General features: G+C 40.6%; 1 protein-coding gene across 1 annotated transcript in view; it reads left to right on the top strand.

The window, feature by feature from the left end:
• The first annotated feature begins 209 nt into the window (after nt 1-209).
• Nucleotides 210-14,546, top strand: part of LOC147691791 (uncharacterized) — a 71,947-nt gene continuing 57,610 nt past the window's right edge. Inside the window, exon 1 of the mRNA XM_086936683.1 lies at nt 210-533. Coding sequence (XP_086792809.1) covers nt 501-533 — 33 coding nt within the window. The 5' untranslated portion in view covers nt 210-500. The remainder of the gene's footprint in view (nt 534-14,546) is intronic.

A 14,546-nucleotide genomic window follows, 5' to 3' on the forward strand; every position in this document is an offset into this window, starting at 1 on the left:
GACGAAAATACTTATGAATGATGTTTAAACCATTACCGGTCTGCTAGTACCAAAATCGTCGTGATACGATGATGTTTATGACACGAGTCCAGTGGTTCAGTACCACGGATACCCAAGTCCAGAATTTTCAGAACCACACAATCTGTATATAATTTAAAACAGCAAATATAAATAGAAAGCACTTTTAAATGTGTTCTAAAGATGTATTAATGATCCATAACTAATAATGAAGGTACAAAAAAGACAGAAAAGTTTTGTTACAAATGAATAGATATGATTTTGTTTCTAGTCCTATTTAGTATCATGACCAAGTCTTTGCAGACTCTAAAATAGTAACAAATGACTAGAATCTTTCTTTTAGAAAGGTGGCAACCCTATTGCCATGTCACCATGGTCAATATTAGAACATAACCTTGTGTTGTGGGTTTAAATCCACAGGAGGCTGAGAGAATCAAGCTGAAGGGCCATCAGCTTCAAACCCTCCCAGGATCAAATGAACCATGGCTACAGATAAGGGACAGAAGAATATCATGGTATGTAAAGTTCTGAAAATAAACATCAGCCATGAAGACAACTGATCATAGGAAAAATGTTGTATACCGGTAAACAGAGTACAAAAATATTGTTTCGCAAAAATATTGAATCCAAGATTTTGATTAAGACAATATTGTGAAGATGAGTAAATATAGCATAGTATAGATCACCTATTTTTTAAGTCCGCTAAATTGAAGAAATATATATATATATACATATACATATACATACACACACACACACATATATATATTTCACTGAATAAACCAAAGGTTACAGGGACTTTATAGTTAGGCTCAGATTTCACTCATACAAAGCCAGTATATTCAGCTGTTATGGTTACCTGAGATAACTATAACTTACACCCCTGCAATGCATTGGTTATGACCTTCCATATTACATCACTCATGACATGATCAATGACATCACTGATGCCATCTCAAATGACATCACTGATGACACCATCCACAAAACTTCTCACAACCACTCACATACCCATTCACAGACCCATACAAGTACTCACACAACCACTCACTCATTTCTTAGAGCTAACTATAAAATCCTTTTAACCTTTGTTACTTAGAGTGAATTTCTAGGTTTTTTCAATTCTAGTTCCTAACTATAATGTCACTGTAAACTTTGTTTTTTAGTGAATTTCTCTGTTTTTTTAATGTTTTTTCCTAACTGTAACCTGTAACCTTTGAGAGTGAATATGCAAGTGAGTGCATGAGTGGCTTAATGGGTGTGTGAATGTCTGAGAGGGTCTGGGAGTAGCTACATAAGTGTCTCATGAAGTGCATGAGTGATTGTGCGAGTCTGAGTGGGTCTATGAGTTGATGCCTCAATGTATGAGTGAGTGTCTCAGTGGGTCTGTGAGTGGGTGTGAGTGTCTGAGTGGGTTGCAAGTGCCTCCTTGAGTGTGTGAGTCAGTCAGTGAGTGAGTGCATGAGTGTCTGAGTGTGTCTGTGAGTGGGTGCATGAGTCTTTGAGTGGGTCTGTGAGTGTGTATGTGAGTTTCTGAGTGGGTCTTTGAGTAGGTGCATGACTGACTGAATGGATCTGAGTGGCCTGAGAATGTCTGAGTGGCTCTGTGAATGTGAATGTGAATGTGCATGAGTGCCTGAGTGTGTTTGTGAGTGGGTGTGTGAGTCTTTGAGTGGGTCTTGAGTGGGTGTTTGAGACTCTGAGTGGGTCTGTGAGTTGTTGCGTTAGTCTCTGAGTAGGTCTGTGAGTAGGTGTGAGAGAGTATGATTGGGTCTGTGAGTTAGTACATGAGTGTCTGTGAGAGTGCCTTAGAGCAATCTGTCAGTGGGTGTCTGAGTGGGTCTAGGAGTGCGTGTGAGAGTGTCTGAGTATGTCTGTGAGTGAGTGTGTGAGTGTCTGAGTGAATCTGTGGGTGTTCAGTAATTGTGTGAGTGACTGGGCCACAGCGGAACCACAACTGCCCCTTTATCCAAAAAGAGTCCACAGTTTTGCACAAAATATCGACCCAAATGGAGTTCTTTTTGTTGGTTAATTACTAAGTGCTACCTCCTTGGGTAAATGCCTAGTAGGTATTCTACACTACAGCGGCACAATGAAACATGAGGAAATATCACCAGTGACCTTGTGTGCATTTTGGCAATGTGGTTGTTCCTCGTGCGTTTTTATCCAGAAATTTGTGATAACATGAATCTTCCTATAGAGGACACAATGAGAGTACAAAGGGTAAATCTCCACCAAAGAAAGGTCCTTTTTCTTAACTATATGAAGTAATTGCTTCTTTCTTTGGTGGAGGTGTCCTCATATTCCTTGACATCAAGAGCGCATCATTCAAATTGCAGATAAACGCGCTGGGGAGGCCTCTTCCATCATCCTGGCAAAAGGCGGGAATTCTTTGCATACCACTAAAGTGGGTGGGGGCAAACGGGTGAAGCTTCTCGGTAATTTTGCATATTTGAATACTCATAGTAATTTAAAGGGGGAACCATGGACTCGGCTCTCACCAGTTAAGGACAAGAAAGAACCCACTTATCACAGTCACTACTGATTGAGCTCCAATAGATCAACAATGTTTTCACCTCCACAAAGCATTTTAGATCATATTTCAATGTGGAATTGCTGAGAAAATACACTTGCTTTGCCTTCACCAAGCCCATGAGGTCAGGATCATTTGTACTTTACACAAGTGGAGGTTCAAAAGGGGCACCTGCTATGTTTATATTTGTAAGTGCTTCCTGATAAAGTTTAATTTCTGTAAAATGAGTATCAGGCCCAAAACGGCCTGCCAAAAGTGAATGGAGGGCCCCCCGGGCCACTTTTGGCACCGGGGACCCCAAACTCTGGAGTCTGCCTAAGAATTAAGAGTGGGGGGTGCAGCACCCTCCTCGGGCTGATTTTGGCCCCTGGGACCCCATCCCCCAGGCACGGACAATTATTGGAAGGGGAGGGGGAGTGCACAACCCCCTCTTTGGGCTGATTTTGGCCCTGGGAACCCAATCCCCTGGGGCCCAGTCAAAAATTATTGGGGTAGAAAGGCCACACGGCCCCCTGTAGTGTAAGTCCTATACTCCCAATAGGCTCTGCGCATTGGAATAACATATACTATAGTTTAGACGTAGGACTGAGGTCTACTAGGTCTCTATCGCATATATTAAACTTAATTGTGAGTGCCAGCTAGCTCAGAGGTCTCTAGAAACGTTCTCGAACAAACAAGAAGGGATTAGTTTCTGACAACTGCATAAACATGACAACTTTGTTTCCCAAGAATAAGAAATCAATCTTTAGAGTTGCGGAAACAATAGATAACTATTTTACTCAGACAATCGTGCATGCTTCGTTTCACCAGAGGTGCTGAGAAAATAGAGAAACAGGCGTTTTCAATAAAAAGTATTTATTGAACAGTCTTCTTTCTCAAGCATAAGAAATGTTCTGCTACAATCGTAATACTGGTTATAAAGTACACGGCATATAATACGAAAAGTATTATAAAGAAGTACTGTAAAAGCATGATATGGTTTCTAAGCCATAAGTTGCCTAAAACGTATAAAATACATACAGTAATAAAATAATGACTAAAAGTACTCCGCTGGTGCTTCTAAAATACGCCTACCCTGGTGTACCTAACCTAAGTCTAGTACAAAGGAAGAAGTAAGTGAGGAGTAGCTTAAGTTTAGTATTTCTCTGCCAAGGATCTATCCAAGAATTCTCTAAGTGTCTAATCAGCTCCGTACCTTGGTTTAGAATGAAGGAGGTCTTGTATCTCTCTCTCAGAACTCGATTTCCCAGCAACCCGCAAGGGTAGCCTGGAAACACTGGAGCTGGATTTCTCGGCAAGAGAAAAGACAGCGTCTCTCAGTGCGTCAGCTGGAGGGTCGGCTACCTTCGGCACTTGCTGCTGCAGGGCATTGGGCAAGTAGTTAGTCGATCTGCTCCAAACCACTGTGTGTTTGTATGGGCAAATGTAGGTATATTTATACTTTGAAGGTGCCAAGTTTGACGTATGATTGGACTTAATGACTTCACTCAAAGACCCAGTTCTGTGAAAACTCCATGATTTCCTGGATAAATTAGTATTCAGGCGAGGGGAAGTCCCTAGCTGCTGAAGGCGGGTTTTTCTAAGAAATCGTAGTTGATTCTCGGAACTTAGTGGAAGTAGCCATGCCGTATTTGGGCTGTATAGGCTCAGTCTAAATATGGTAATGATTTCTATGCCTATATATGGATCGGGTAATTTACATCTTTATAAGGGCATAAATCGGGAAAATTACACGAGGGTCCTAGATTCATTTACAACACCCACTCCACAATATTAAGTTCAGTAAACTAAATGTATAAGCACTGAACATATCTTAGGCATGTGTTTACAATCCCACCCCAAAATACATGAAATGCACTTGAAATGGTTGTACATGAAAAAATGAGCATTTCTTACAGTACACATTTAAGGAAATGATGTCATTCTAAGCATAAAGTATGATGTCTGAAATGCAAACTGAATGAATCATGTAATTACATTTACGAAAAATGTCTCTTAAATACAGAAAAAAGGTGAAGACCATTTCATAACATAACATAGCATATCAATATTTATAGTATTGACGACAAGGCCAAATGTTTCCTCTAGGAAGTGTTCAAAAAGAATTTCTTGTTCTCTAAGAATAGTTCTACTTTAAGCAGATTAGTCAGTGCCAAAAGTTCAATGATTTGGGCGAGAAAAAAAAAGTGCAATCGTTTGAGAAAAATAGAGTTCCAAAATTAGAAGTCTTTGTTTTGAAAACGGGGAGGCCGAATTTCAGATTTCAGGGAACGCTGAGTGCATGAATCAAGAGTTATTCTCGGTGTCAGGAGAAAACATCAGATCGACTAGGCTGGCTAAGAAATCGTCTACCACAGTAGATGAAAGTGGAACTATTTCATCAAGTAGATCAAATGTGCACAGATGAGGAGCATTGCCGTCAGCGCCAAGTGCCGCGTTAGCAATGTTCATTTCGGATGGTACCTGTGTGCCTGTTGATCCTCGTATCTCACCCTCAGTTAGACTTACTGGTGAGACCTCAATGAATGCCGTCATCAGGATTGGTAGCCGTTGGGGACAACACGATGCATGGGTCGTACCGGACCTAGCAAGGCGTCGACATCCGATGGCAGTACTGATGGAAGTGTAAGACAAATGTCCAACAATCAATTCTCTCCGCAAAGCAGGCATCGTAGAACAGGTAAGATGCAATCTTGCCAGATTGGTCTGAACGATAAAAACTAAGTTGTGTTCAGATCTCTTAAACGAGCCAAGCCAAGAATCTGTGTAATTCTCTCACGATACCTCATGGCAAGGAGGCATTGTTCGATGTTATTCTGGATATCGCTGGTGACCGGACTTGCCATATCAGAACAGAAGGAATAAAAATAGAATTCCTGCTACGAGTCCCAAAATCAGAGGCAGACCGCCGAACACAGAGTGCACAAAATTTGGAAAAATGCAGACGACTGCTTCAAATGGTGTTAACAGTCCCGAAAAAATTGTCTTAAATACATGTGTGATGCCACTGGTATCAGACATATTTAAGATTTGACTTAACATTTCTGCAAAATGTACAGGCAGTTTGTTGATAATAATGCATGCATCTCTGCAGAAGTCCTTGCAACTTGCAGATCATACGTTTCTTTAGACGAGGTCAGTGGCACAGTTTTTTGCAAAGTATGACTTTCATTCTGCTCAAAGTATCAATTTGTATAGAAGAGATATTCAGTGAAGGCCATAACTCTGTCTCCCTGTCTGTCTTGCTCTTTGGATACAATACTTGCATACAACAAGTGATCCTGGATGACACATTAATGAGATAAGTTTTTCCTGGAAACATACCACAACAGCTGTGGTCATTGAGCATAACATAGCTGTCATTGGATAGCTGCCTGAAAATTGGTTCTATCACTGTGGAGGGTGTACCGTGCAGGTGGCAAGAGAGGTTATTTGCAGATCCTTCACAGGCTCCGTGTAAATTAATACCTTGGCACAAAAGTGTACCACTTAGTAAGTTCTTACAGTTTTTACCACTAAGGAATGCCTCTTTTCCCCCACTCCAACATTTGTGTGTGTATGGTAAAGTCCAGGTCGACTTAATGTATTCTTTACCCAACCTTTCATACAGGCCCGCTGGTATATGCTGTAGATAATACTGAAATTGGAAAATCGTCACTAGTATCGTAATGGTGCCATGTATTATCCATTCAATGACAGGCTTCTCAGAAACTGTCAATGGTAATCTTTCCAGTTTTTCAATGCTCAGCACCATATAGTCTGCTCCTCTTTGTGCCAAAGAGATTTATTTATCTGTAAGGTTAAATACAGCAAACAATGACGTTGTGTTGATTAGACGCCATGGCAAGTAGCCTGAACGACGATTTTGCAATGTCCAGCCTAACTGCACTATAGAACGTAATTGAGACTGGCCATGTTGTAACATTAGCAAGTCCTGCTCCATTATGTCAATTGCAGAGGATACAATGCTGTCCAATAAATATATTCTGGAGGACAGAGTCGTTAACCCATTGTCCACTACAGAGAGAGCTTTCTCTAAATTAATACGATCAATTTCTCGTATTCTTTCTGCAGTTTCCATTTGCGTTATTTTCCAAGCTTCATTGTACGCAGCGTATATGAAACGTTTTTGACGTGGTTTGCGAGGCCCCATTAAGAAATCTGGCAAATCATTGCCTTCTTTAAGTAAAGATAAGTGTTGTTTGATTTCTGGGAGTGTGGATGTTTGTAGCCACTCAAGGCATAGTTTTCCTACACTGTATGTTGTTACTATCCATGGATATTGTCTCTGGGAATATCTTTGATCTGGCCTGTTCATTTTTAACCCCTGTGTTTTGTTCAGGAATCTATCTTGACAGTTATTAGTGTCTGTGGGCCAGATTAACCATTTTTTTCAAATCAGGATTAGTTCTGTTGTGTATTAAAATATATAGTACGTCTACCTCCTTTTCTGTAGTATCATTATTCTCAGATGTGGGTTTAGGTATAGACGGTTTATTTAAATCTTTTATCTTAGCCAGGCCAAGACAAGAAGTTTGTTGAACAGTGTCATTTAAAAACATTATTTGTTCTGGTATAATGCAGGCTCTGAACAGGGCTTCTGAACCTTGCACCTGCCAGTCTTTCGTGCCCCAGACAGTTTTTGTCTCAATGTTGTCTTTCCAAAAGTCGAAACCTAATGTAGTCAGCTGAGTATAAAAGTATGCAGAATACATTTGTTTAGTATTGGTCAACATTGTTTTCATTCCTGTCTTATTTACATTTTTGAAATAAAACGTTTTTGGATTTGTAACATTAAACCCTGAGAAGTATGGAAACTTTTCATTAAATGTTTTCGCGCTGCCCTTTGGCGCCGTTGGACAATGTTCCCATTTATTATATGTAAAAACATTCCTTGGGCTTGCAGATTTATGCAAATAATGGTGACCATAATGATTAAAACAATACATTTGTTCATAATCTGATGACCCTTCTAAATAGTCATGTTCTGTAAATTTTGCAGACATTTCTAAATCTGACATCATATTATTAATAGTCTCAAAGTCCCAAACATCAGAAAATGTGCTGGGTGATACAAAGTCACTCAAAGAAACCTTGAACTGGTGTGGAATCTTCAGCAGCTCCACCGGGCCATAGATGTCATAATCAGTTATATCCCATGCTATACCACCAGGTATAGGAACGGCTGTGATGTTCACTCATGAGAGGTCTCTTCGTTCACGATGAGATGATTTGTGAGGTTTCAGGACCAAGTTGATTTTCTGACTTTCTGTGTCCATTGTACTGTATTTTCCATCTATCATTTTTCCCAAGCTTAAAACTAGAATGAGCCAGAGTAGGAGGAAAAGTACACCTAACACAATCCAAAATTCAATCCATGGTGAAACCAGATATGTTTTTTCAAGTTGATGAAAGAGTTCTGTTATTTTTTCTTTGAAAGTTTTATTTGCTGGCTTATCTTCAGGTTCACTGGGATCCTCAGAGAAGGTATCAAAGTTGATAAAATAGCCAGAGGCAGTTCTGTCAATTGTTGGAATTGCATCAGGATTGTTACTAACCTCTTCAGCGCGGCGCGAATTTTCGCGCTGTGCTGAAGGTTCTAATGAGCGGGCGGGGCCATGACGGAGTGGTTCCGTCATTAGGACAGCTCAACCGGCGCTCATGACAGAACCACTCCGTCATGAGCACCGAAGGGGTTAATCTTTGGAGTTGCTTCTTCCTTTGTCATATTGGTATAGTCAGAGGCTACATCATTGTAGACAGGTGTTTCTTCACAAACTGTTATTTGGGTCTCAAGAGGCACGCGTTCCATGGCTTTGTTACATAGTCCTTTTCTTACTGTAGGTTTATCAAAGGTGATAAGTCTTTCAGTCTGAACCTCTTGGATTGTAGCAAGATTTGGTCTTCTGCTACATCTTGGGAGTCCACTGGGCCTACTACTTATTATTGGCCACATGTTGTGGTTTGACCAGGTAGATGGACACAACTCTGTTCTTCCTTTTACCAGCAAGGGGCGGTAGTTCTACTGATCTTGTTCCTTGGATTACCAAAACAGGTACTGCTTTTCTGTAAGAAGGCCCAAAATCCTTCTTTACCGCGATCTTTTCCCTGACTAGATCCCCAGTCTTTGGAATCCAGACAGGCCTTGCTGGGACAGGTGGTTTTTCTTCAGTGGTCGTTGGCTTCTGTGTTGTGTTACTCAGACTTCTTCTTGTTTCATTTAAGTCCTGTAAAACAGTCAAACGATCTTTGACATCAAAGGGTTTTTGTTCCACCACTGACGGTTGACAATCAAGGTGTTCGTTTATCATTCTAGTACCAAACAGTAATTCATATGGAGTGATTCCACCCAGAAAATTTCTTGGCAGATTGTTAAGACTATGTTGGACACTTATTAGATGTTTGACCCACCCATCACCCGAACCTAATACCTTAGCTGTTATGGATTGCTTTATGTCACAGTTTTTTCTTTCCACTACCGCATTACCCTCAGGATGGAAGGGACTAGAATACCGCAATACAACGCCCAAGCTAGCCATGGCCTCTTTGTAAGCTCGAGAGCTAAACGCAGGCACCTGGTCAGAATGTAGCGTGCCGATTGCGTATGTGCCGATAAAGACTCGCAAATCCTTTATAACAGTTCTGGCGCTAGCCCAGCGCTGGGGTCACATCCAAATAAATCTTGTGCAGGAATCCACTGCGACCATGATATATTTATAGTTGCCGTCCCTTGTTAAGGGACCACAGTGGTCCAGGTAAACTTACGCCAGTGGTTTATCTGAAATCAGAAGGGGCATCTGTGCAGCACGTTTAACTGTAGAAACGTTCATTTTTTGGCAGATTTCACATTCTAGAACATAGTTTCTAGTTTGTTTCCTCATGCGTGGCCACCAATATCTTTTAATAATGATACTGTGGCGGAAACTCCTGCGTGTGCAGAGGCCAGTCCTTCATGTGCTGCTAAGATTAGTCCTAACCTGTGTTCCATGTTTGCAATTGGCCTATCCCCCACTCCAGGGATTTGAGCAAAAGGAACATTATTTGCATCAGTTATATATGAGTACTTTACTGGAAAGCCTTTCGGTAGTGTCTTAGCACTGTCTTTGACTGAATCAGTGACAGCTTGCATTATTTCGCTGTCTATTTTTGTTTTTGACCGAGTGATTGTTGCTACGGAAGCCGTTTGCACAGCTGCCTTCACGGCTTCATCAGCCAATGAATTCCCTGCAACGTGAACGCCATCACACTGATGACTCAGTGTATGAATCACGTGAGTCTTTTGTAGTTCTTTCTGAAAAATAACTACTTGTTCCCAAAGCGTTTTATGCTTAATTGTGCCACCTTTTAAGTCTTTGAAACCGTTTTGAACCCAGTTCTGCAGATACTCATTGTAAGATTATACGCAGTAATACGAATCACAAACTATTAGTGTGGGGAATTCGCGATTGGTATTTTCAAGCGCCATCTTGAAAGCCTGTAGTTCAGCTCGCTGAGCTGTACAGTCTCCGAATGATTGAGTTTTTGTGACCATAGGTCTGAATTTACCTTCGCGCCAGCGACCTTTAACAATCGCGCACGCAGCACTATAGGCTTGTTTACCCCCAATTGCGGGCTGTGCTGATCCGTCTGTATGTGTTATACATCCGTAATGTTCTAGAGGCATAATCTCGGTCGGCAGAGGACATTCATGTTCGTATTGTAAAACTTCTTGTGTCTTCAAGTAGGGGTCAAAGACGTATTCAACATCTGTTGCAGCAAGAGAGTTAACCCATTGTATCCATCTCGGATGTAAAGCTTTTGTATTTGGAATGCTTGCTTTCGTCACTGCCTCTAAGGCAGGTACAGGTGTAACGATCATTATTCGTTTTCCCTGTGCGAGAGCTCTCTCCTTTGCTACTGCAGTTTGAACCGCTGTCAGAATTTTTTCTGTTGAAGTGAATTTTATTTCAGCTTGTGTGTACAAGTGTGATTTGTATGCTATTGGTAACTTTTCACCTTCATTAAAGGTCAGGTACGTGAATCCGCATTTCCCTGCGATGATTCGGATCACAAGAATGTGCATGTTGTCGCGTGTCTCTAACTGTGTTTTTGCTAACATGTCTGTTTGCACTGAACGCAAAATTTCTGTGTGTGTTTAAGTCCAATTAGTTGGTTTGAAATCAGGTTTGATTAATTGATTCGTAGAGAGGTTTAACCCTTTCTGAGTAATTCAGAACGTAAGTTCACCCAAAATTCAGGAAACCTAGAATCGACTGTAAGTTTTTCAGCGTTTTTGGAGGTTGGAGCAGCGCACATTTCTATGGAAAGTTAGCTGCCAGGCTTTTGCCTTCACTTGATAACTCGTAGCCTAGAAATAGGACGTTGAGGTGGGCAATTCGTGATTTCTTAAAATTGAATTTATACCCTTCAGAAGCGAACCCAAGTATTATGGTGTTCACTCTTTTCAAGTGCACGTCCAAATCATCGTCTGTAAGATAGATGTCATCGACATAAGATAATGCCTCATCATCATACATTTGTAGTAACTCTGTTACCCTGGCTGAAAATAACCCTTGACTATTCTTGAATCCCTGGGGGAGACGGCAAAATTGTTGCTGTGTCCCCATAATTGAGAAAGCGGTCAAATGCCTACTTTCAGGTGCAATGTTTTGACCTAAAAACCTATTCGAAATATCTAATGTGGTTTTATATTTTTTCTGAACAATGTTATTCATTAGTGCTGCACTATGTGCATTTTGTACTGCAAACGTTTTGCAACAGGAGTTTAAATGTCTGTAATCCAATACTAGACGATATGAATTGTCTGGTTTGGAGACAGGAAACAAAGGATTGTTCATTGACGAGGTGCATGTTTCAATCACCCCTTGGTATTAATGTTGATTTAAAATCTCCCTGACTTGTTTTTTAGCTTCTTGCTTAACTGGATACTGCCTTTGTGCAGTTGGTTGATATTTTAACTGTATTTTATGGTGAGGAGAGTCCTTATCCCATCCTACATGATTTTTATATAATGCTGGAGCCTGAGCTACTGCCCATTTTCTGGCATATGTGTATTTTTTATGAATTGGAATGTGATTTGAGAAGGCTGGCATAATTATCTCTTCGCCATGTGGGCACTCCCTGACAAATTCAGGTGGCCAGTCTTGTTCAGCTAGAAGAATGTCATAGCCCTTAGAAAGCTTCTCCCAAAAGAGTGCTCATATTTTTCTAGTTATGTCCCCCTCCATTGGGAATGTTACTTCATGTAACTTGTGGGGTACACTAACCCTGGTGTCGGCAGTTTCAACTTGAATGGATTCATTCAAGTCCACTGTCTCCAGATGATCCATCAGGATCTTGCGAACTATGGTGACTTCTGCTGCGCTCTCTAGCATTGTCTGGGCCCACTCCCCGTTCTTGAGTTGTGTCCTTAAGATCCTCAGCATATCTGATTTTTATGCTTGCTACCTTCTTTTTGGTGAATTGAGTTTTCTTATTTTTTGGAACGTGCTGTTCTTCTTTGGACTTCACGCGTTCCTCTTTCTGTTCTGATCATCCTCTCCTCTCGGATTTCTGCGAGGAAGTCTGAAAGGTACGAGAGGAACGTGTATCAGTATCTTGATATCCATCAGGTTTTCTTAAAGTATCCCTATTTCTAAGGTTATACCTTTTTTCAGAGGGCTCCCCCTGGGGAGATCTTCCTCTGGACTGAGAACGTTTCTCTTTAGGAAATGTCTATTTATTATTTTCCCACTTCTTTTTAGGAGTAGTGAGATTATTTTTAATAAACACCTTTTCAGGATTTTCTATTAATTCGGGTTTTACTGGTTTCCCACCCAAACTATCTCTACCTAGTTCTTCATAAGATTTTTCAATAATGCTAGCAAGCTCATATGGTTGGTCTGTTATATCTGTTTCTTTTAACTTTTGGCTGATTGCCACTGAAGCTGCTTCACCTTTAATGTTGGGTAATTGTATAGCCGAGACCTGTTTAAAATCTTTTAGTAATTTCATACCAAGATTTAAGGCCGGTTCTGCACCTTATTCATTTTGAATCTGTCTCAGAATGTCTGGTATTACCGCCATAGACCATACACCATGTGTTTTTTGTGTAGATTGAAGCAAAGACTGTACCCCAAGTGTCACAGTCCTCCACATGTGGTGCTATCCCCATTGGTAAACAGATTGTCAGAATTCTGTGTTTCTCATGAGGTGTACTATCAGGGAATACTGCCTCTATTTGAGTAATTTTCTGAGTTAACCAGAACGGAATTTGTTCCCTCTTTGCGGGCAATTTACCAATGACTGATTGTATAGTCTGTGGTGTAATTTTGTTTGTATTCCCCTGGTGAGGGGTGTGCTGTGGAATCCTGACAGCTGGTTGGACTGTTAAAGTCCTCTTGACATATTGAACCAATTGTCTGTGTATTTTAAATAACTGTTTCAGCTGAGCTAACAGTTCTGGACCTGTCATTCCATTAATGTCAGGATGTGGTTTGTAGCTGGCCAGTACTGGCCATGTTGCTCCTGGTCTACCTAGTGGACCGAGCCTGGTATTGTGATTTTGATGTTTTAGGGTGCCATAAAGCAGAGCTGATGCTCTTGGTAAGTTAATGGAATTTCAACGTCCTCAAAAGGAAAGTATTCCGCTGGAGGTTCCTCTACTTTGTAGTAGTGGAACTCGTGTGTTACTGGATTTGCTGTAGGTAACAGAATCCATGAATAGAATACCTCTGTCTGCCGATATTCATGTGCCTCTATTACAGAGATTACTTTACCACCTCTTGATGATACTCCATTTTCTATACGTTTTATAGTTATGGTTTTACTTATATTTGCCGGGGATGAATATTGCATCAGGGTCATTCTGTTGCAGATTTGTGTCATCTAAGACTGCTTGAGCTGCTGCTACTCTAGCTCTCTCCCTTTCTTCGTCACTTTCCGACATTTTGTCGACTGGAGGTTTTTGCAGAGCAAAGTTTCAAGGAAACAAAGATTAGGTGCACAATATTTTCTGAACACTGTATCCTTCAACATTGAACAAACCAAAAAACTAATACATAGGTTTTTTGTCCTACTCAGTTTTGGTGGATATTAACCTTTTACCCACTCCAGACGTCTATTGGAGTATTTTTCGGGAAAAAGGGGTCTGAGTGAAAAGCTTGACTGAGTTACTCTAGTATCTAGCGTTAAATTATCACCTTACCAAACATTGGGCACCATGTAGTGTAGTTTCTATATACCCCATAGGCTCTGCTCATTGGAATAACATATACTATAGCTTAGACGTAGGACTGAGGTCGACTAGGTCTTTATCGTATATATTAAACCTAATTGTGAGTGCCAGCTAGCTCAGAGGTCACTAGAAACTTTCTCGAATAAGTTTCTGACAACCGCATTAACATGACAACTTTGTTTCCCAAGAATAAGAAATCAATCTCTAGAGTCGCGGAAGCAATAGATAACTATTTTACTCAGCCAATCGTGTATGCTTCGTTTCACCAGAGGTGCTGAGAAAATAGAGAGACGGGCGTTTTCAATAAAAAGTATTTATTGAACAGTCTTCTTTCTCAAGCATATGAAATGTACTGCTATAATCATAATACTGATTATAAAGTACAGGGCATATAATACGAAAAGTATTATAAAGTAGTACTGTAAAAGCATGATATGGTTTCTAAGCCATAAGTTGCCTAAAACGTAAAAAATACATACAGTCATAAAATAATGACTAAAAGTACTCAACTGGTGCTTCTAAAATACGCCTACACGGTGTACCTAACCTAAGTCTAGTACAAGGGAAGAAGTAAGTGAGGAGTAGCTTAAGTTTAGTATTTCTCTGCCAAGGATCTATCCAAGAATTCTCTAAGGGTCTAATCAGCTCCGTAACTTGGTTTAGAATGAAGGACGTCTTGTATCTCTCTCTCAGGACTCGATTTCCCAGCAACCCGCAAGGGTAGCCTGGAAACACTGGAGCTGGATTTCTCTGCAAGAGAAAAGACAGCGTCTCTCAGTG

This window comes from Lissotriton vulgaris, chromosome 9 (genome assembly GCF_964263255.1).
Source record: "Lissotriton vulgaris chromosome 9, aLisVul1.2, whole genome shotgun sequence".
Classification (NCBI taxonomy): domain Eukaryota; kingdom Metazoa; phylum Chordata; class Amphibia; order Caudata; family Salamandridae; genus Lissotriton; species Lissotriton vulgaris.